The following is a 20,683-nucleotide window of genomic DNA, read 5'->3' as shown; positions in this document are numbered from 1 at the left end:
CAGAAAATGTACACTTTAATATTATCTGATCAAGATGTTCCAAGTATTTCTTTATTTCTTCGTAATAACGGCGTTATAAACAACAGCATTAGTAACGAATAATATAATTTTAGATCGGTTATATCGCTGTCAGCGATAACTTGATGTAACGTGGCACGCTGCTTTTGACGTGGTCTTATTTATGTCGACAACAAGACAGCGTCATAAGTGCGGCACATTCAATGCAGGAAATATCTTTCAGTCGTGAAAGCGACAAGCAGTATCGCACTCAAATGAAATTGATACCAAAACAGGAAGAGGCAACGTCGCACTGTGACACGGCAGACAACCACACACGTACACGATGGGAATATTGAACCACCAAATCGATGATTGAAGTGCCAATTTGTCATCCAAACAATACCCCGTTTGTTGACAGGAAAGAACTTGATATCAAAACAGGAAGAGGCAACGTCGCACTGTGACACGGCAGACAACAACACACGTACACGATGAGAATATTGAACAAACAAATCAATGACTGAAGTGACGAACCTGCCATCCAAACAATACCCTGTTTGTTGACAGGAAGATATGACAGCCATTGAATCACATTAAATCTCTTTATTAAGCAGAGGCAACACAATCCGGTGAAAAGATTCAAAAGAGCAGGCGGGGAAAGTGGTCTTAACTCGTAAAGCTAACAAACACAGCTCCATGGAAACCCTCGATGATGTCACACGTCACTAGGCAACAAGCCCCGCCTTTTAAAAGCACGGACTCGACACACTGCGCTCTTGTATTAAAACAGCTCTCAAACGCTTATGCCAGATATTTATTTATTTCTTTAAAGCAACGTATAAATTACTTTCCCTGGTAATTATTAAAGAGTAATTCCATCCATCCATCCATCCATCCATCTTCTTCCGCTTATCCGAGGTCGGGTCGCGGGGGCAGCAGCCTAAACAGGGAAGCCCAGACTTCCCTCTCCCCAACCACTTCGTCTAGCTCTTTCCGGGGGATCCCGAGGCGTTCCCAGGCCAGCCGGGAGACGTAGTCTTCCCAACGTGTCCTGGGTCTTCCCCGTGGCCTCCTACCGGTTGGACGTGCCCTAAACACCTCCCTCGGGAGGCGTTTGGGTGGCATCCTGACCAGATGCCCGAACCACCTCATCTGGCTTCTCTCGATGTGGAGGAGCAGCGGCTTTACTTTGAGTTCCTCCCGGATGGCAGAGCTTCTCACCCTATCTCTAAGGGAGAGACCCGCCACACTACGGAGGAAACTCATTTCGGCCGCTTGTACCCGTGATCTTATCCTTTCGGTCATGACCCAAAGCTCATGACCATAGGTGAGGATGGGAACGTAGATCGACCGGTAAATTGAGAGCTTTGCCTTCCGGCTCAGCTCCTTCACCACAACGGATCGATACAACGTCCGCATTACTGAAGACGCCGCACCGATCCGCCTGTCGATCTCACGATCCACTCTTCCCCCACTCGTGAACAAGACTCCTAAGTACTTGAACTCCTCCACTTGGGGCAGGGTCTCTTCCCCAACCCGGAGATGGCACTACACCCTTTTCCGGGCGAGAACCATGGACTCGGACTTGGAGGTGCTGATTCTCATTCCGGTCGCTTCACACTCGGCTGCGAACCGATCCAGTGAGAGCTGAAGATCCCGGCCAGATGAAGCCAACAGGACCACATCGTCTGCAAAAAGCAGAGACCTAATCCCGCGGCCACCAAACCGGAACCCCCCAATGCCTTGACTGCGCCTAGAAATTCTGTCCATAAAAGTTATGAACAGAATCGGTGACAAAGGGCAACCTTGGCGGAGTCCAACCCTCACTGGAAATGTGTTCGACTTACTGCCGGCAATGCGGACCAAGCTCTGACACTGATCGTACAGGGAGCGGACTGCCACAATAAGACAGTCCGATACCCCATACTCTCTGAGCACTCCCCACAGGACTTCCCGAGGGACAGGTCCACAAAGGTCGTGGAACTGTGGACCAGCTCTATACTCTCGGCAGGGTTCTTGAGGGTGCATGGGAGTTTGCCCAACCAGTCAAGAGTAATTCCATTAGTAATCATATTACTTTTTTTTAGGTAAAGTAACGGGTAACTATAATGAATTACTTTTTAAAAGTACTTGTCAGAACACCGCCTCCAGTGAGAGCAGCCATAATTGTGATGTGGCCCTCAGTGAAAATTAATTAGACACCCTAAAGCAGGCTTGGGCAATTATTTTGACTCGAGGGCCACATTTAGAGAAAAAAATGTGTCTGGGGGGCCAGTATATCTATTTTTAAGAACACTTACACAAAACCTCACAATAATGTCTGATTGAATGCTAAAAACGTTATGACAGACGGCCTTAAAAAACAATGGAATTTTACATTTTTCTATGAACGATAAAACACTGAATATTGACAAAATAGGAACGTCACACCCCCTTTCCATCGACATATTTTACAATTAAGTGAAATGCAACAAACAGTGAAATAGGAACGCGAAGGGTACAAAATAAACACACCTACAATCTGATATATTTGATATATCACTAAGCTTTAGAACTTTGTTGTGAAAATCTCCTTCAACGCTTGCCGCCCACACTGCTTGGTGCTTTGTCTAAGCTGCTGTGACGTAGATCAGTGGTTCTCAACCTTTTTTCAGTGATGTACCCCCTGTGAACATGTTTTTAATTCAAGTACCCCCTAATCAGAGCAAAGCATTTTTGGTTGAAAAAAAAAAGAGGTAAAGAAGTAAAATACAGCACTATGTCATCAGTGTTTATTAAGTTGTATAAAAGTGCAAAAATATTGCTCATTAGTAGTGGTCTTTCTTGAACTAAATGGAAAAAAAGATATAAAAAAAATTGTTGAAAAATAAACAAGTGATTCAATTATAAATGAAGATTTCTACACATAGAAGTAATCATCAACTTAAAGTGCCCTCTTTGGGGATTGTAATAGAGATCCAACTTGATTCTAAACATTTCTTCACAAAAAATGAAATCTTTGACATCGATATTCATGGAACATGTCCACAAAAAAATCTAGCTTTCAACATAGAATATTGCATTGTTGCATTCCTTTTCACAGTTTATGAACTTACATTCATATTTTGTTGAAGTATTATTCAATAAATATATTTATAAAGGATTTTTGAAATGTTGCTATTTTTAAAAAATCTCACGTACCCCTTGGCATACCTTCAAGTACCCCCAGAGGTGCACCTTACCCCCATTTGAGAACCACTGACATAGATGACCGTAGTAACTAATTTGATTACCATAGTAACTAATTAGATTACCATAGTAACTAATTAGTAGGGTTGTAACAGTACGGGAATTTTCTCGAACCGTTTTGGCCGGGGGTTTCCGGTTCGGTGCGGAGGTGTACCGAACGAGTTTCCAAACGGACATATTAAGTAGCGTACTGCACGTTGTGTAAACAATACTCAAAATGCCGGACATTTGAGGTATTTAAAGGGGAACATTATCACCAAACCCATGCAAGCGTCAATATATACCTTGATGTTGCAGAAAAAAGACCATGTATTTTTTTAACCGATTTCCGAACTCTAAATGGGTGAATTTTGGCGAATTAAACGCCTTTCTGTTTATCGCACTGGAGGGGATGACGTCAGAATGTGACGTCGCCGAGGTATTACAGCCGCCATTTTCATTTTCAACCCATTGTAAACATTGGGTCTCAGTTCTGTTATTTTCCGTTTTTTCGACAATTTTTTGGAACCTTGGAGACATCATGCCTCGTCGGTGTGTTGTCGGAGGGTGTAACAACACTAACAGGGAGGGATTCAAGTTGCACCACTGGCCCCAAGATGCCAAAGTGTCTGCCGCCAGACCCCCATTGAATGTACCAGAGTGTCTTCACATTTGACCGGCGATGCTAAGACAGACATGGCACAGAGATGTATGGATAACCTGCAGATGCATTTGCAACGATTAAGTCAAAAAATCACAAAGGTGAGTTATGTTGATGTTGTTGACTTATGTGCTAATCAGACATATTTGGTCACGGCATGACTGCCAGCTAATCGATGCTAACATGCTACGCTAATCGATGCTAACATGCTATTTACGCTAGCTGTATGTACATTTGAAACTAGATACCCACATTTAATGCGAAACAAACACTTACCAATCGACGGATTTAAGTTGCTCCAGTGTCACAAGATGCGAAAGTCCTGATCGTTTGGTCGGCACATTTTACCGGCCATGCTAATAAGGCAGCCGTGCTATGGGCCACTTCATTAGGTACACCCATGCTATGGCCGAATAGCGTTAATAGTTATTTGCTCAATAGCTTCAATTTCTTCTTCAATTTCGTTTTCGCTATCTGCCTCCATACTACGACCATCTGTTTCAATACATGCGTTATCTGTTGAATCGCTTAAACCGCTGAAATCCGAGTCTGAATCCGAGCTAATGTCGCTATATCTTGCTGTGGTAACCGCCATGTTGTTTGTATTGGCAGCCCTGTATGACGTCACAGGGAAATGGACGGTCACATCGCAAATAGCGAAAATCAAGAACTTTAAAGCTTTTTTTAGGGATATTCCGGGAGGTGTAAAATTTTGACAAAAAATTCGAAAAATAAAACAAGCCACTGGGAACTGATTTTTTATTGTTTTTAACCCTTTTGAAATTGTGATAATGTTCCCCTTTAAGAAACTCCCGCCCAGACAGCTCTGCAAAAGAGGACATAGCTCGGTTGGTAGAGTGGCCGTGTCAGCAAATTGAGGGTTGCAGGTTCGATTCCCGCTTGTGCCATCCTAGTTACTGCCGTTGTGTCCGGTGAAAAGAGGACGTATTAAAACAGCTCTCAAACACATATTCCAGATATTTATTTAAAGCACGGGACCCAAAAACCCCCACTCCCCCGCGGGGCCGCCTGGGCGGAGCCCCCCCCAGACACCACAAATGTGCGGCACCTCGAGTTATGGTTGCGTGTATTTTCAAAGTACGTTCAGTGTTAAGAAGGTTAAAAACAAAACAAATTGTGCACGCAACAGCATTCATGAGGGGGGGGAGAGACAGAGAGAGCGCATGCGTCCGCTTTTTATCCATAGATTTATCAGATTTAATTTTTGTGTCAAAAGTGTGACCCAGAGGACATTTGCAGCCCACGGCTAATGTTTTAAAAGGCCCACGGCACATTTTAAAAATACTATTAAAGTAAACAAAAACATAACAAAAGTGACATAAAAAAGCTTAAAGGTTAAATGTAATTTAGAAAAAGTTGCAATGTTGACTAATAAAACAAAGCTGTTTTGTTTTTCTCTTTCAAACTGTCATTGCTCAAAACATAAACATATGTAGTAGTATATGTAGCATATATTTATATATTATATATATAATATATTATATCATTTATTATTAATCTCGTGTATTGTGAGTGAACTGTGGTGCTGAATTTCCCCCAGGGATCAATAAAGTACTTTGTAATCTATTCTATAATATTGAATCAAAATCAATATTATTATGAATTATTGACCTATCCAAGGTTCCCATTACTTTACATCAAATATTCCACTCAGAAAAGAGCTCGGTCCGCATTGCCGGCATTAAGTCGAACACATTTCCAGTGAGAGTTGGAGTCCGCCAAGGCTGTCCTTTGTCACCGATTCTGTTCATAACTTTTATGGACAGAATTTCTAGGCGCAGTCAAGGCGCTGAGGGGTTCCGGTTTGGTGACCGCAGGATTAGGTCTCTGATTTTTGCAGATGATGTGGTCCTGATGGCTTCATCTGACTGGGATCTTCAGCTCTTACTGGATCGGTTCGCAGCAGAGTGTGAAGCGACCGGAATGAGAATCAGCACCTCCAAGTCCGAGTCCATGGTTCTCGCCCGGAAAAGGGTGGAATGCCATCTCCGGGTTGGGGAGGAGACCCTGCCCCAAGTGGAGGAGTTCAAGTACCTAGGAGTCTTGTTCACGAGTGGGGGAAGAGTGGATCGTGAGATCGACAGGCGGATCGGTGCGGCGTCTTCAGTAATGCGGACGTTGTACCGATCCGTTGTGGTGAAGAAGGAGCTGAGCCGGAAGGCAAAGCTCTCAATTTACCGGTCGATCTACGTTCCCATCCTCACCTATGGTCATGAGCTTTGGGTCATGACCGAAAGGATAAGATCACGGGTACAAGCGGCCGAAATGAGTTTCCTCCGCCGTGTGGCGGGGCTCTCCCTTAGAGATAGGGTGAGAAGCTCTGCCATCCGGGAGGAACTCAAAGTAAAGCTGCTGCTCCTTCACATCGAGAGGAGCCAGACGAGGTGGTTCGGGCATCTGGTCAGGATGCCACCCGAACGCCTCCCTAGGGAGGTGTTTAGGGCACGTCCAACCGGTAGGAGGCCACGGGGAAGACCCAGGACACATTGGGAAGACTATGTCTCCCGGCTGGCCTGGGAACGCCTCGGGATCCCCCCGGAAGAGCTAGACGAAGTGGCTGGGGAAAGGGAAGTCTGGGTTTCCCTGCTTAGGCTGTTGCCCCCGCGACCCGACCTCGGATAAGCGGAAGAAGATGGATAGATGGAAGCTTTTGCAAATTTGGTAAATAAATAACCCAAAAATTAATATTTTTTTGTTTTCTTACTGTATTGAAAATGAAGCAAACTCTCTTAAACCGAGGTACGTACCGAACCGAAATTTTTGTGTACCGTTACACCCCTACTAATTAGATTAGCATAGTAACCAGTATATTATCCAAAAGCGCAGATTCCAACTATTGAAATAATTTGTACAGTTGAAGACTTGCGGTCATTAGAAAACATCACTGCACATCATAATGAAGTGAAGTGAAGTGAATTTTATTTGTATAGCACTTTTCTCAAGTGACTCAAAGCGCTTTACATAGTGAAACCCAATATCTAAGTTACATTTAAACCAGTGTGGGTGGCACTGGGAGCAGGTGGGTAAAGTGTCTTGCCCAAGGACACAACGGCAGTGACTAGCTTGGCAGAAGAGGGAATCGAACCTGCAACCCTCAAGTTGCGGACACGGCCACTCTACCATCCGAGCTAAACCGCCCCTCATGGTAGCTACAGTTTCCATCTAAAAAAATGTATTTGGTGAGGTCCGGCGGGCCGGATTGAAAAGTTTATCGGGCCGCATGTGGCCCCCGGACCTCAGTTTGCCCAGGTCCGCACTACGATTATCTTGGACTTGGAACTGTAAAATACAGCAGTTATCATAATCAGCATATTTTTAAATGTTGCAATAAAAAAAATGGGATTTCGTTATCAAAAACAATTGTTATTTATTAACACTTCAAAAATCGCTTCAAAAGTGAACGCTGCCCATCACTACTTTTCAGTGAACAAAGAGTTGTTTGCGATACAAGCATTTCGATAAATTAAAATATTGCGCAAGTCACTGTATGTGACCCCAGGAGTTTAATTTAAAAAAAAATTAAATAAAACAATGCAAGAGTCAGGAATTTTTTTGCATTTCATTTTTCCAGCATGAATAATGAACTTTTTGACAATTGTTCAACTTTTTGACGTCATACTGAATTTGGGATTTGTATTAGCGGTTCACTATAACCATCACAATTAATAGGAAATATTCATGGTGACGCCTGCAGCCCAACCAGGTGAGATGAGCAAGCAGGCATGGCGCCACCTAGAGGCGAATAGGTCAACACAAGAAAAAATGAGCGAGAGGTGCGTTGTCCTAAAGTTATTTCACCTTAATCCTGATGGATTGTGACGTCATAATTTGCATAATCACCCAGCCTCATCCCTCATTGGTCCTTATTCCGGCACGGTGTCTCCGATCCACTTGAGGTAGGGAGGGTTGCCCTGGTCGACGGGCAGGCTGATGACCTCGGCCACCTCGTAGGGATGGTTCTTACTGGAAGCGACACAGAAGCGCCATTAGTTGGAGCTGCAGTAATCATGGCGGTAATGGGAGGACACGGTGTGTATTTGTTACCAGGACAACAACCCAGTGCTTACCGGACATAATTGGTGAGAGCGGGAATCTTGGAGCTTCGAGTTTTAATCATCTGGATGTGGAGGAAACACACGTCGACGGTGGTCATGAGGCGTTCGCGAACCAGTGGCTCTTTCAACTCAACAACAGAAACTGATCATGAATATTTTTTCTTTGAGCCTTCTTCTTCTGTTGCTTAAAGGCCTACTGAAACCCACTACTACCGACCACGCAGTCTTTGATTGATTGATTGATACTTTTATTAGTAGATTGCACAGTTCAGTACATATTCCGTACAATTGACCACTAAAATGGTAACACCCGAATAAGTTTTTCAACTTGTTTAACCTTCCTCTTGTGTTTGATTTCTGTTACCGCCTCTTATGTTAACGGGTCGGTTTTGACCCATGTCATGAATCAGCGGTAAAATACACTAAAAACCAATTATCTATCATCCAATTTGTTTCACATCTCTTGGTTACCTTGTTAGGCTTCCTTATCCATGAAAATATTGGTTTTAATATTTTTGGTGTGGGCCATCGGGCCTTTTTTTGTCGGTATATCCCTCGATTTCAATTTAAAAAATGGTAAAAGGACTCAAGAGAATCATATAAATAAATAAAAAGGTTGTTGTGTTACCTGACTATTACTGAGGGGTATTAGAACACACCTCTTGAATCAATTTGTTCCATTGACGGTTTAGCTCGGTTGGTAGAGTGGCCGTGCCAGCAACTTGAGCGTTGCAGGTTCGATTCCCGCTTCCGCCATCCTAGTCACTGCCGTTGTGTCCTTGGGCAAGACACTTTACCCACCTGCTCCCAGTGCCACCCACACTGGTTTGAATGTAACTTAGATATTGGGTTTCACTATGTAAAGCGCTTTGAGTCACTAGAGAAAAAGCGCTATATAAATATAATTCACTTCACTTCACATTTGAATCATTTTATACTGAATTGACCTCACATGTCTGAACATAACCGTCTGTTTTTGTACTGGATAACAAGGTAAAATGAGAATCCCCTAAAGCTCACATGATTGGGAGAGGAGCTGGCTGTCAGTGTGTTCAGTTTTGGCTCGAATTATTGCTTGATAATATTATTTTTATAACTGGGTCGAAACCGACCCTAACAACACCATGGTCATAATTTCAACCAGAGCATTTTATAATTTAGTCGGGGGGGGAAAAAAAGTTTTGTTTTGTTGAAATAGAGGTTCCTGACAAAGTCAAAAAGCCTTAATACAAAAAAATAAATTTGCGTGGTTCTTTTATGCATTTAAAAACTAAAACGGGTCGGTGCCGACTCTAACACAAGACGAAGGTTAAGTCGGGGTCCACGTTAATCAATTCATGGTACAAATATATACTATCAACATAATAAAGTCATCACACAAGTTAATCATCATAGTATGTACATTGAATTACTTACATTATTTACAATCCGGGGGGTGGGATGAGGAGCTTTGGTTGATATCAGAACTTCAGTCATCAACAATTGCATCAACAGAGAAATGTGGACATTGAAACAGTGTAGGTCTTACTTAGTAGGATATGTACAGCCAGCAGAGAACATAGTGAGTTCAGATAGCATAAGAACAAGTATATACATTAGAAGTACATTTGAGTTGTTTATAATCCGGGGAGATGGGATGTGAATGGAGGAGGGTATTAGTAAAGTGTTGAAGTACTCTGGAATGCCCTCCCGGTAACAGTTCGAGATGCTACCTCAGTAGAAGCATTTAAGTCTCACCTTAAAACTCATCTGTATACTCTAGCCTTTAAATAGACCTCCTTTTTAGACCAGTTGATCTGCTGCTTCTTTTCTTTCTCCTATGTCCCCCCCTCCCTTGTGGAGGGGGTCCGGTCCGATGACCATGGATGAAGTACTGGCTGTCCAGAGTCAAGACCCAGGATGGACCGCTTGTCGGGACCCAGGATGGACCGCTCGCCTGTATCGGTTGGGGACATCTCTACGCTGCTGATCCGCCTCCGCTTGAGATGGTTTCCTGTGGACGGGACTCTCGCTGCTGTCTTGGATCCGCTTGAACTGAACTCTCGCGGCTGTGTTGGAGCCACTATGGATTGAACTTTCACAGTATCATGTTAGACCCGCTCGACATCCATTGCTTTCGGTCCCCTAGAGGGGGGGGGGGGGGGGTTGCCCACATCTGAGGTCCTCTCCAAGGTTTCTCATAGTCAGCATTGTCACTGGCGTCCCACTGGATGTGAATTCTCCCTGCCCACTGGGTGTGAGTTTTCCTTGCCCTTTTGTGGATTCTTCCGAGGATGTCGTAGTCGTAATGATTTGTGCAGTCCTTTGAGACATTTGTGATTTGGGGCTGTATAAATAAACATTGATTGACATTGATTGAATTGATTAACGTCGACCCCGACTTTAACAAGTTTGAAAACTTATTGGGGTGTTACCATTTAGTGGTCAAATGTACGGAATATGTACTGTACTGTGCAATCTACTAATAAAAGTTTCAATCAATCAATCAATCAATCAAACCTAATGCTGACCATGCGAGCTTACAATAAATAGCACGTACAAATATGCATGAAAAAACTCATTCAGACCTCACACATGGGACGGTTTAGTAACTAAGAATGGTTTTAATTATATTGTAAAACTTACAAACCTTGTTTGGAGGGATGAATGAAGAATCCAGAAAAGTAGAAACGCTATGGATTACTAAAATGCCAAACGGCACTAATACATCCCTTCCAATTCTAATCGAGTTCTAAACAGAAAGGCATTTATTTCAGCACTCACCAGCAGAACCTCGCTGTCCTCCTGGATCGCCCCCTGCCATTCGTATCTAAAACACAGTGAGAGAATATTCTCAAAACGGTATTTATGACATTTCATACACACTTCACTTCTTTTCAATCAAATCTTCAGGGGTTTACCGATACGAGTTTTGTATTGTTTTTTTTTTTTACTTTTGATACGATACCAATATTGGAGCCTTGAATACTGGCTGATACTGATATTGACCCCTATGTGATATCAGCACAAATCATTATAAATACTTTTTTTTATAGTGTGGAATGTTTGAAATGGTTTGATCAAGTGAAATGACTCAAACACAGAGTCAAACAGTGTGAGAAACACGACCCGAGTTATTATAAACCTTCTGGAATTGACTTTATACTGTCTTTAAGTTGAACTGGAGTGGTAATTGTTTTTATGGTGATACCGAGTGGTCACAATAATTCATTAGGTTAAAGGCCTACTGAAAGCCACTACTACCAACCAGGCAGTCTGATAGCTTATATATCAATGATGAAATATTAACATTGCAACACATGCCAATACGGCCGGTTTAGTTCACTAAATTACAATTTTAAATTTCCCGCGGAGTTCCTTGTTTAAAATGTCGCGGAATGATGTGAAGTCTCGGGTTGAAGGGGACATATTAGCCCAGCACCACACACGGCTAAAAGTCGTCTCTTTTCATCGCATAATTACACAGTAATTTGGACATCTGTGTTGCTGAATCTTTTGCAATTTGTTCAATTAATAATGGAGACGTCAAAGAAGAATGCTGTTGGTGGAAAGCGGTGGATTGCGCCTGCCTTTAGCAACCAAGACACAGCCTGTGTTTCTTTGTTTGTTGTTTAACACAGAGCGGTCAAGCAAACATGTTTTGTACGTCAACCAGCAAGTTTTTGGATGGGAAAATTGTGATATTAAGTCGGCTCTTACCGGAGACTTCAGTGGATTATGGGACTTCCTCCTGCAGCTCAAAAAGGCAGCTCTGATCTTGGCTCCTCCATCGGCTTCTCTGAGAGACACTGGCGTTCACCGCAGCCATCCAACTTTCAGGTATGTCTTTACAATCGCACTAAAACACTATTAAAACAATAAGCAGATGAGGGATCTTCCAGAATTATCCTAGTAAATTTGTCTAATTACATTTGAAACGGTCCCACTGCCGCCGCCTGGAGCCATGGCTTTTTTTTTTTTTTTTTTTTGTGCTTCACTCTAACTTTCCTTATCCACGAATCTTTCATCCTCGCTCAAATTAATGGGGAAATTGTCGCTTTCTCGGTCCAAATAGCTCTTGCTGCTAGAGGCTCACATTATAAACAATGTGAGGATGTGAGGAGCCCTACAACCCGTGACGTCACGCGCACATCGTCTGTTTCTTCCTGTAAAGGCAAAGCTTTTTTTATTAGCGACCAAAAGTTGCGGACTTTATTGTCGATGTTCTCTAATACATACTTTCAGCAAAAATATGGCAATATCGCGAAATGATCAAGTATGACACAGAATGGACCTGCTATCCCCGTTTAAAGGGGAACATTATCATCAGACCTATGTAAGCGTCAATATATACCTTGATGGTGCAGAAAAAAGACCATATATTTTTTTAACCGATTTCCAAACTCTAAATGGGTGAATTTTGGCGAATTAAACGCCTTTCTGTTTATCGCTCTGGAGGCGATGACGTCAGAATGTGACATTGCTGAGGTAATACCGCCGCCATTTTCATTTTCAACACATTGTAAACATTGGGTCTCAGCTCTGTTATTTTCCGTATTTTCGACTATTTTTTGGAACCTTGGAGACATCATGCCTCTTCGGTGTGTTGTCGGAGGGTGTAACAACACTAACAGGGAGGGATTCAAGTTGCACCACTGGCCCGAAGATGCGAAAGTGTCTGCCGCCAGACCCCCATTGAATGTGCCAAAGTGTCTCCACATTTGACCGGCGATGACAGACATGGCACAGAGATGTATAGATAACCTGCAGATGCATTTGCAACGATAAAGTCAACTAAATCACAAAGGTGAGTTTGTTGATGTTGACTTATGTGCTAATCAGATATATTTGGTCGCGGCGTGACTGCTAGCCAATCGATGCTAACATGCTACGCTAATTGATGCTAACATGCTATTTACCGGCGGTGCTAAAGCAGACATGGCACAGAGATGTATGGATAACCTGCAAATGCATTTGCAACTATATTACATTTCCTTCCACCCACATTTAATGCGAAAACAACACTTACCAATCGACGGATTTAAGTTGCTCCAGTGTCACAAGATGTGAAAGTCCTGATCGTTTAGGTGCGCACATTTTACCGGCGATGCTAACGCAGCTATTCGGCCATGCTATGGCTATGAATAGCGTCAATAGCTATTCGCTCAATAGCTTCAGTTTCTTCTTCAATACTTTCATATAGGGATGTCCCGATCCGATATTGATATCGGAAATCGGTCCGATATTAGCCAAAAAAGTGAATATCGGATTTTATCGGACTGAATCCAAAAACTCCGATATAAGCGCTCCGATATAAGCTGTCCATTTGCCGCTGCAGCACTTCTATAATAGGTGACTGGTTTGATCACACTCCAACGACAACGCGTGTGCTCAGCAAAGTGTACTGATGTCGGCTATGTGGAAGTATTTTAGCTCACAGCATGCCGAAATGCTTATCTTCTTAAAAAAAAATCTCCACATTATGCTCGGACTGCAGAAAGTGGAGAAGGAGGAGGAGGAGTAGTAAGGGTAGTCAGCACTGACTGATTATTATTTGTTTTATGCTCTTGTTATTAGAGTGATATGTTTATTGTGTTTACACTATTCTTCAGTGAAGACTAAGAGTAATTACTACATTGTTTTGGGCATATTCAGTCAGTGAAACTGGAGCTGTGAACTCTTAATTTAGAGCAGTTGGACAGTGGACAATATTGTGTTGTTTTTGTGGTTTTAGTCCCTGCCCACAGTTGTTTCTGTCCCTGCCCACAGTTGTTTCCAACATATGCTGACAGTAAAAAAATAACTGAAGTGAACTTGAATTGTTTGCACTTTAAAACGTTTTATGTTTTTTTTATTGGATTTATTTAGGTTATTTTTCAGGGTCTTCTAATTTATATTTAATTTATTATTTTCAATTGTATAATTATGTTGGTATTAGTGGTTATTTTGCACTTTAAATATAACATTTTGTTTTTATTGGATTTGTTGAGGTAATAGTCTTATGTTGAAGGTTAAAATGTATGTAACCAATTGGTTAATAATAAATGGGTCAGTTTTTCCTATACCTACTCTTGCTGACTATTGTTTTCTGTTTTAACACTACAACATCGGTAACAGTAACATCACTTTATCAAGCCTTTTCTAACATTCTACAAAACAAAATAAGGAGTAAATATATGTATGATTCGTGCCTATATCGTATCGTATTGATATCGGTATCGGCAAATACTCAAGGCTACAATATCTGTATCGTATCGGAAGTGAAAAAGTTGTATCGGGACATCCCTACTTTCATACTCCAACCATCTGTTTCAATACATGCGTAATCTGTTGAATCGCTTAAACTGCTGAAATCCGAGTCTGAATCCGAGCTAATGTCGCTATATCTTGCTGTGCTATTCCCATTGTTTGTTTACATTGGCAGCACTGTATGACGTCACAGGGAAATGGCTAGTGGTTTCGAAGATAGCGAAAATAAGGCACTTTAAAGCTTTATTTAGGGATATTCCGAGACCGGTAAAATTTTGAAAAAAACATCAAAAAATACAACAAGCCACTGGGAACTGATTTTTATTGTTTTTAACCCTTTTGAAATTGTGATAATGTTCCCCTTTAAATAAGAAAATCTCATTTCAGTAGGCCTTTAAGCGCATGACACAGTAAGTTGAATGATGCAGACACTTTTGTTACTGGATACCTCCTAATTAATTGGGGACTTTGGATGTGTAAGCAAATATGATTATTTGATACTTGTTTATATTGACAAACGTGCTGTTTTACACAAAAATATTTTTCAATTCAATAACGTTTACCTTTTATAATTGACGTTAATAAAATATAAGAAATTGCGTGATTATCGGAGGACATTTAGATGTTAACTGGCTTTGCACAAGTAAACACTGCAAGTCTGCTTGTATCGCACATTTTACATGCAAACCAAAATAATCACAAATAATTTTTTTGCCACCCAATAATCAGACCGATATCCAGTATCAATATCAAATCGAAATACATTTCTTAAAATATGTGCTATTTAAACATAAATGTGTAGAGCAGTGCTTGTACGTGCCAGGCCTTTCAAAATAAAAGCAGCAAACCTACATGGACGTGATTGCAGGCACAATGTTGACACAGGCGGCCAGCTTCTGCTGCACGATACCTCTGTGCAACATGGAACAAACACAACAATAAATACAACGTCAAGATAGAGGAAGCGAGAAAGAAAAGAGTTAATGAGGTCACCTGGCCAGGTCTTTGGCCACGGTGTCGTTGGGGCAGGTGACGAAGGCGGCCGAGTGCGTGCCCGACGTGTACGTCTCGGAAGCCATGGAGAAGGCCCTCAGTCCGACAGTCCTCAGCAGCTGGAACATAAACACACTCAGGAGCAGCGTCTGAGGAGGAGGCAACGGCAGCGTGGTCACAAATCAAGGACTTTATACGTACTGCCAGGAGGGGGCGCCACAATACAGCAGCAAAGATAATCAACAATGAGAACAGGGGTGTCCAAACTTTTTCCCACTGAGGACCACACTGACAAATCTAAACTTTTTATTTTATTTTATTTTATTTTTTTTAAGTTTATCCCAGGCACCTGGATGGGTTTCGGTTACACATTTTTTTTAAAAAGGTCATATATCATTTTTTTTTTTTTAATTTTATTAATGCCTAAATATCTGGAAAAACTTCTAGTCTCAGCGGATGAAAAGTTTTTTTGTTTTTTTTTATGTTACATTCCCTGTTTGTTGAAAGAAAATATGCAGAAAATAACAGACATCATTTTATCAAGCCCACAAACACCTACGAATGATATATGTCAATAATGTACTAAATATTTTCTCACTAAATGTCATGGATTGTTTTAATTTTGACAGAAAAAAATATACGTACTGTTTCAAATTGCATGCCTTTTAAACGTTAATAGTATCCATTATTGCAACAAATATTACAGTATAACATCATACTTTCCCCAAAAAATGTTGTCTAAATAAAAATAAATACTTAACCGACATCATTTTATCAAGCCCGCAAAAAATTTTGTCTGATATATGTCAATAAAGTACTAAATATTTTCTCACTAAATGTCATGGATTGTTTTCATTTTGACAGAAAAAAATATACATACTGTGTCAAATTGCATGCCTTTTAAACGTTAATAGTATCCATTATTGCAACAAATATTACAGTATAACATCATACTTTCCCCAAAAAATTTTGTCTAAATTAAAATAAATACTTAAATATCTGCGTGACTTATGATTTTACAGCAAACTACCCATCAAATTAATAAAAATGACAAAACCTTTTACGATGTTCTTTGCAGCCTATTTAAATGCTTAAATTTTTAAATAAATAAATAAAAAAATACAAATTTTTTTGCATTAAAATTCTGGTGCATGGTCAGGATTGTACCACCTCTACCTCATTTTGAGCCAGGAAAAACCCTGATACCATACCAACTACATTTATAAAGTCCTTAAAAACAACCACCGTTCAATCAATCAATCAATGTTTACTTATATAGCCCTAAATCACTAGTGTCTCAAAGGGTTGCACAAACCACTACGACATCCTCGGTAGAGCCCACATAAGGGCAAGGAAAACTCACACCCAGTGGGACGTCGGTGACAATGATGACTATGAGAACCTTGGAGAGGAGGAAAGCAATGGATGTCGAGCGGGTCTAACATGATACTGTGAAAGTTCAATCCATAATGGATCCAACACAGTCGCGAGAGTCCAGTCCAAAGCGGATCCAACACAGCAGCGAGAGTCCCGTTCACAGCGGAGCCAGCAGGAAACCATCCCAAGCGGAGGCGGATCAGCAGCGCAGAGATGTCCCCAGCCGATACACAGGCAAGCAGTGCATGGCCACCGGATCGGACCGGACCCCCTCCACAAGGGAGAGTGGGACATAGAAGAAAAAGAAAAGAAACAGCAGATCAACTGGTCTAAAAAGGGGGTCTATTTAAAGGCTAGAGTATACAAATGAGTTTTAAGGTGAGACTTAAATGCTTCTACTGAGGTGGCATCTCGAACTGTTACCGGGAGGGCATTCCAGAGTACTGGAGCCCTAACGGAAAACGCTCTATAGCCCGCAGACATTTTTGGGGCTTTGGGAATCACTAATAAGCCGGAATCCTTTGAACGCAGATTTCTTGCCGGGACATATGGTACAATACAATCGGCAAGATAGGATGGAGCTAGACCGTGTAGTATTTTATACGTAAGTAGTAAAACCTTAAAGTCACATCTTAAGTGCACAGGAAGCCAGTGCAGGTGAGCCAGTACAGGCGTAATGTGATCAAACTTAAAGTGTCTTGCCCAAGGACACAACGGCAGTGACTAGTATGGCGGAAGCGGGGATTGAACCTGCAACCCTCAAGTTACTGGCACGGCCACTCTACCAACCGACCTATACTACCACTACGCCCCGCCCCCGACCACTCCCCCACCTCCTGAAATCGGAAGTCTCAAGGTTGGCAAGTATGCTCTATGAACTTTAATTTAGTTGACGAGACTGTGTCAAAACGCCCACTGGTGTATAATAAATAATACAACACGTATAATAAAATATAAGTGAAGTCAAAAAAAGGCTTTTCTCACCAGAAGCCAAGCTCGGGTTGATCCACCTGGCAGTGCCTCTACACGGGGAAGTCCACTGCGCATGACAAAAAAAAAAACACCTGGTCGAAGAACAATATTTACATAAATGAATAATAAATATAAATACCGTATTTCCTTGAATTGCCGCAGGGCATAAAGTATGCGCCTGCCTTGTATTACCGCCGAGTCAACTCGCTTCGCAAAATAATTAGCGCATGCTTTGTATTACCGCCGGGTCAAACTTGTGACGTCACAAGTGACACTTCCCCTGTCATCATTTTCAAGATGGAGGAGGCTGATTTCAATACCGGTAATTTGAAATCGCATAAAGGGAAGAAGATTAAGAGCTATTCAGTAATCAATCAATCAATGTTTATTTATATAGCCCCAAATCACAAATGTCTCAAAGGACTGCACAAATCATTACGACTACAACATCCTCGGAAGAACCCACAAAAGGGCAAGGAAAACTCACACCCAGTGGGCAGGGAGAATTCACATTCAGTGGGACGCCAGCGACAATGCTGACTATGAGAAACCTTGGAGAGGACCTCAGATGTGGGCAACCCCCCCCCTCTAGGGGACCGAAAGCAATGGATGTCGAGCGGGTCTAACATGATACTGTGAAAGTTCAATCCATAGTGGCTCCAAGACAGCAGCGAGAGTCCCGTCCACAGGAAACCATCTGAAGCGGATCAGCAGCGTAGAGATGTCCCCAACCGATACAGGCGAGCGGTCCATCCTGGGTCCCGACGAGCGGTCCATCCTGGGTCTCGACTCTGGACAGTCAGTACTTCATCCATGGTCATCGGACCGGACCCCCTCCACAAGGGAGGGGGGGACATAGGAGAAAGAAAAGAAGCGGCAGATCAACTGGTCTAAAAAGGAGGTCTATTTAAAGGCTAGAGTATACAAATGAGTTTTAAGATGAGACTTAAATGCTTCTACTGAGGTAGCATCTCGAACTGTTACCGGGAGGGCATTCCAGAGTACTGGAGCCCGAACGGAAAACGCTCTATAGCCCGCAGACTTTTTTTGAGCTCTAGGAATCACTAATAAGCCGGAGTCTTTTGAACGCAGATTTCTTGCCGGGACATACGGTACAATACAATCGGCAAGATAGGCTGGAGCTAGACCGTGTAGTATTTTATACGTAAGTAATAAAACCTTAAAGTCACATCTTAAGTGCACAGGAAGCCAGTGCAGGTGAGCCAGTACAGGCGTAATATGATCAAACTTTCTTGTTCTTGTCAAAAGTCTAGCAGCCGCATTTTGTACCAACTGTAATCTTTTAATGCTAGACATGGGGAGACCCGAAAATAATACGTTACAGTAATCGAGACGATTAAGGTCCAAGCTATTGAATACCGGTATGCTTAAAAGAACAGTAAGCAGCTATGTGTTATTAATATACCTGTGGAGCCAACGGTCCGACAGACAGGCAGGGCATGCTGTAGCCCGGCCCAAGATGGCGGCGAGGAGATGGCGAGCGAGCGGAGAAGCGACCTGGACTGAAGTTTTATTGAAAAATAAACAATGTCAAACTGCTCAAGCCATGTCCTTACTTGGTGGTCGTGGGAACCCGCAAGACGACGGCTTGAGGCCGTCACAATACCGTAGCTACGTGTATAAAATATGAGTCATTAAATGACTCCAGCCTCCTGGTGGTAGAGGGCGCTAGTGATCCTTCTTGCGACTACTCGGCAGCAGAAGAAGTGACTGAGTGACGTCAATTGTGCTGGGACAGATATGACGGACCTTCTGATAGCAGTTTTCTGAACTGGACTTTCAATAGAAGCAGGAGGTAATAAAGGAAGATCTCCATCGAGACAAAGAGACTTTTAAAACTAAAGAAAGATAAGGATGACTTTTATAAACAAGTTATCGATGATTTTGATCAGATGGAGCTGGCATGTACTATATTTATAGTAAAGGTAAGACCATAATAACGTGTTTTTTTTATTAAATGTGCTTTTCATGATGGTATCCTTACATCACACTCAAATTTTTACTGCATGCCCTTGGTAAGTGCCGGAGTGAGAAGAGGTTTTAAATCAATTAGCGCCCCGGTGGCAATTCAAGGAAATACGGTGTAATGAGTAAATATTCACTTAAAATGTGAGAAAATACTACTGATTGAGAATATTACAGATTGAATCGTTGTAAGGGATTGACAGGTTAAACTATATATTTTTTATAAGGTTGGAATGAAGCATTTTAAATAGTGTGACGAATCTGTGTAGTGGAGCGTAATACTGATTTACCTAACAACAACAGTCAGGTACGTATTGTTTGTTATTATTGTTATTATTATTATTATTATCATCATTATTATCATTATTATTATCTTGTCTCGGTTTACGTTTTTTTGCATCCATCCACGCATAAAATGCACAAAAATGTTTGGTAGAAACATTATGCTGTCAGTCCACCTGTCGGCTACTCTTCTGTTTGGGTTAGCGGTTAGCTAATGTTAGCATAGAGATCTTCTAAAGGATTTCGTAAAAAAGCGCAAAAGAAGCTGACATAGAAAGTCGCTTCGATTGTCTGCTGCGTGTTAAGAAAAGGTCCGATATTTAGTCGAGTTTGTTTTTAGGACAAATACCTGCTGATAAAGTTGAGTCCAGCCGGACGCCGTGCGCTGCCGTAAAGTGTGGCGGGATAACTGTCGCGCATCAGCCGGACTCCCTAAGTTGTAAAACAAAGCGACACTTGCTCAGTGAGTAATAAATAAACATACTAATTAAAATAATGCTTAAATTAATGTTCACTTTTAACAACAAATTGTTAAAATGATGACCGCGTGGTGAAAAGTTGCTTCCTTGCGATAGAAGGTTTCCATTTACGGCACTGCCCACATTGGCTATTTATTTAAAACTACTTAAAATAAAATCACGCTTTTTTAAAACTAACCCCTGCTGCAATTAACACCATAACAAATTATTAAAATATCAACCAAAACAATATTTGCAATAATTAATACCAAAACGGATGGAATTATGTTATTGTATTTTTGTATTACTTTAGCACTTTTTATGCTCAATCCAATCCAATCCACTTTATTTGTATAGCACGTTTAAACAACATCAATCTTTTCAAAGTGCTGCACAACAATATAAAAAAAAAACCTTAGCTCCACCAATCAATCAATGTTTAT

General features: G+C 41.7%; 1 protein-coding gene across 4 annotated transcripts; it reads right to left on the bottom strand.

Moving 5' to 3' along the window:
- Positions 1 to 7,434: 7,434 nt before the first annotated feature.
- LOC133561147 (protein CutA homolog) lies at positions 7,435 to 20,278 on the bottom strand. 4 transcript variants are annotated; one of them, XM_061914402.1, is made up of 7 exons: positions 20,132 to 20,240; positions 17,527 to 17,581; positions 15,166 to 15,314; positions 15,025 to 15,084; positions 10,708 to 10,753; positions 7,957 to 8,006; positions 7,435 to 7,852 (listed from the first exon to the last, which is right to left on the bottom strand). In XM_061914402.1, exons 1-7 carry the CDS (start codon positions 20,200 to 20,202, stop codon positions 7,753 to 7,755), a joined length of 531 nt encoding a protein of 176 aa, XP_061770386.1. In that variant the 5' UTR covers positions 20,203 to 20,240; the 3' UTR covers positions 7,435 to 7,752. The 4 variants fall into 4 exon arrangements, with proteins under 4 accessions (XP_061770386.1, XP_061770393.1, XP_061770412.1 ...); XM_061914409.1 differs by having other exon boundaries at positions 15,166 to 15,284; positions 20,132 to 20,226; XM_061914428.1 differs by lacking the exon at positions 17,527 to 17,581 and having other exon boundaries at positions 20,132 to 20,278.
- Positions 20,279 to 20,683: the final 405 nt, after the last annotated feature.

The sequence above is a fragment of the Nerophis ophidion genome, linkage group LG01 (genome assembly GCF_033978795.1).
Source record: "Nerophis ophidion isolate RoL-2023_Sa linkage group LG01, RoL_Noph_v1.0, whole genome shotgun sequence".
Lineage (NCBI taxonomy): Eukaryota > Metazoa > Chordata > Actinopteri > Syngnathiformes > Syngnathidae > Nerophis > Nerophis ophidion.
The sequence above is the reverse complement of the archived record's forward strand: the minus strand, read 5'-3'. Positions and strand labels throughout refer to the sequence as shown.

What these genes read in the sequence shown, in the direction of transcription:
- LOC133561147 (XM_061914402.1), bottom strand. Translation starts at nt 20,202, where the DNA reads ATGCGCGACAGTTATCCCGCCACACTTTACGGCAGCGCACGGCGTCCG. An exon ending in GTGGCCAAAGACCTGGCCAG is followed by an intron (nt 15,085 to 15,165) that starts GTGACCTCATTA and finishes CATGTTGCACAG; the next exon opens with AGGTATCGTGCAGCAGAAGC. An exon ending in AGGACAGCGAGGTTCTGCTG is followed by an intron (nt 8,007 to 10,707) that starts GTGAGTGCTGAA and finishes CTCCACATCCAG; the next exon opens with ATGATTAAAACTCGAAGCTC.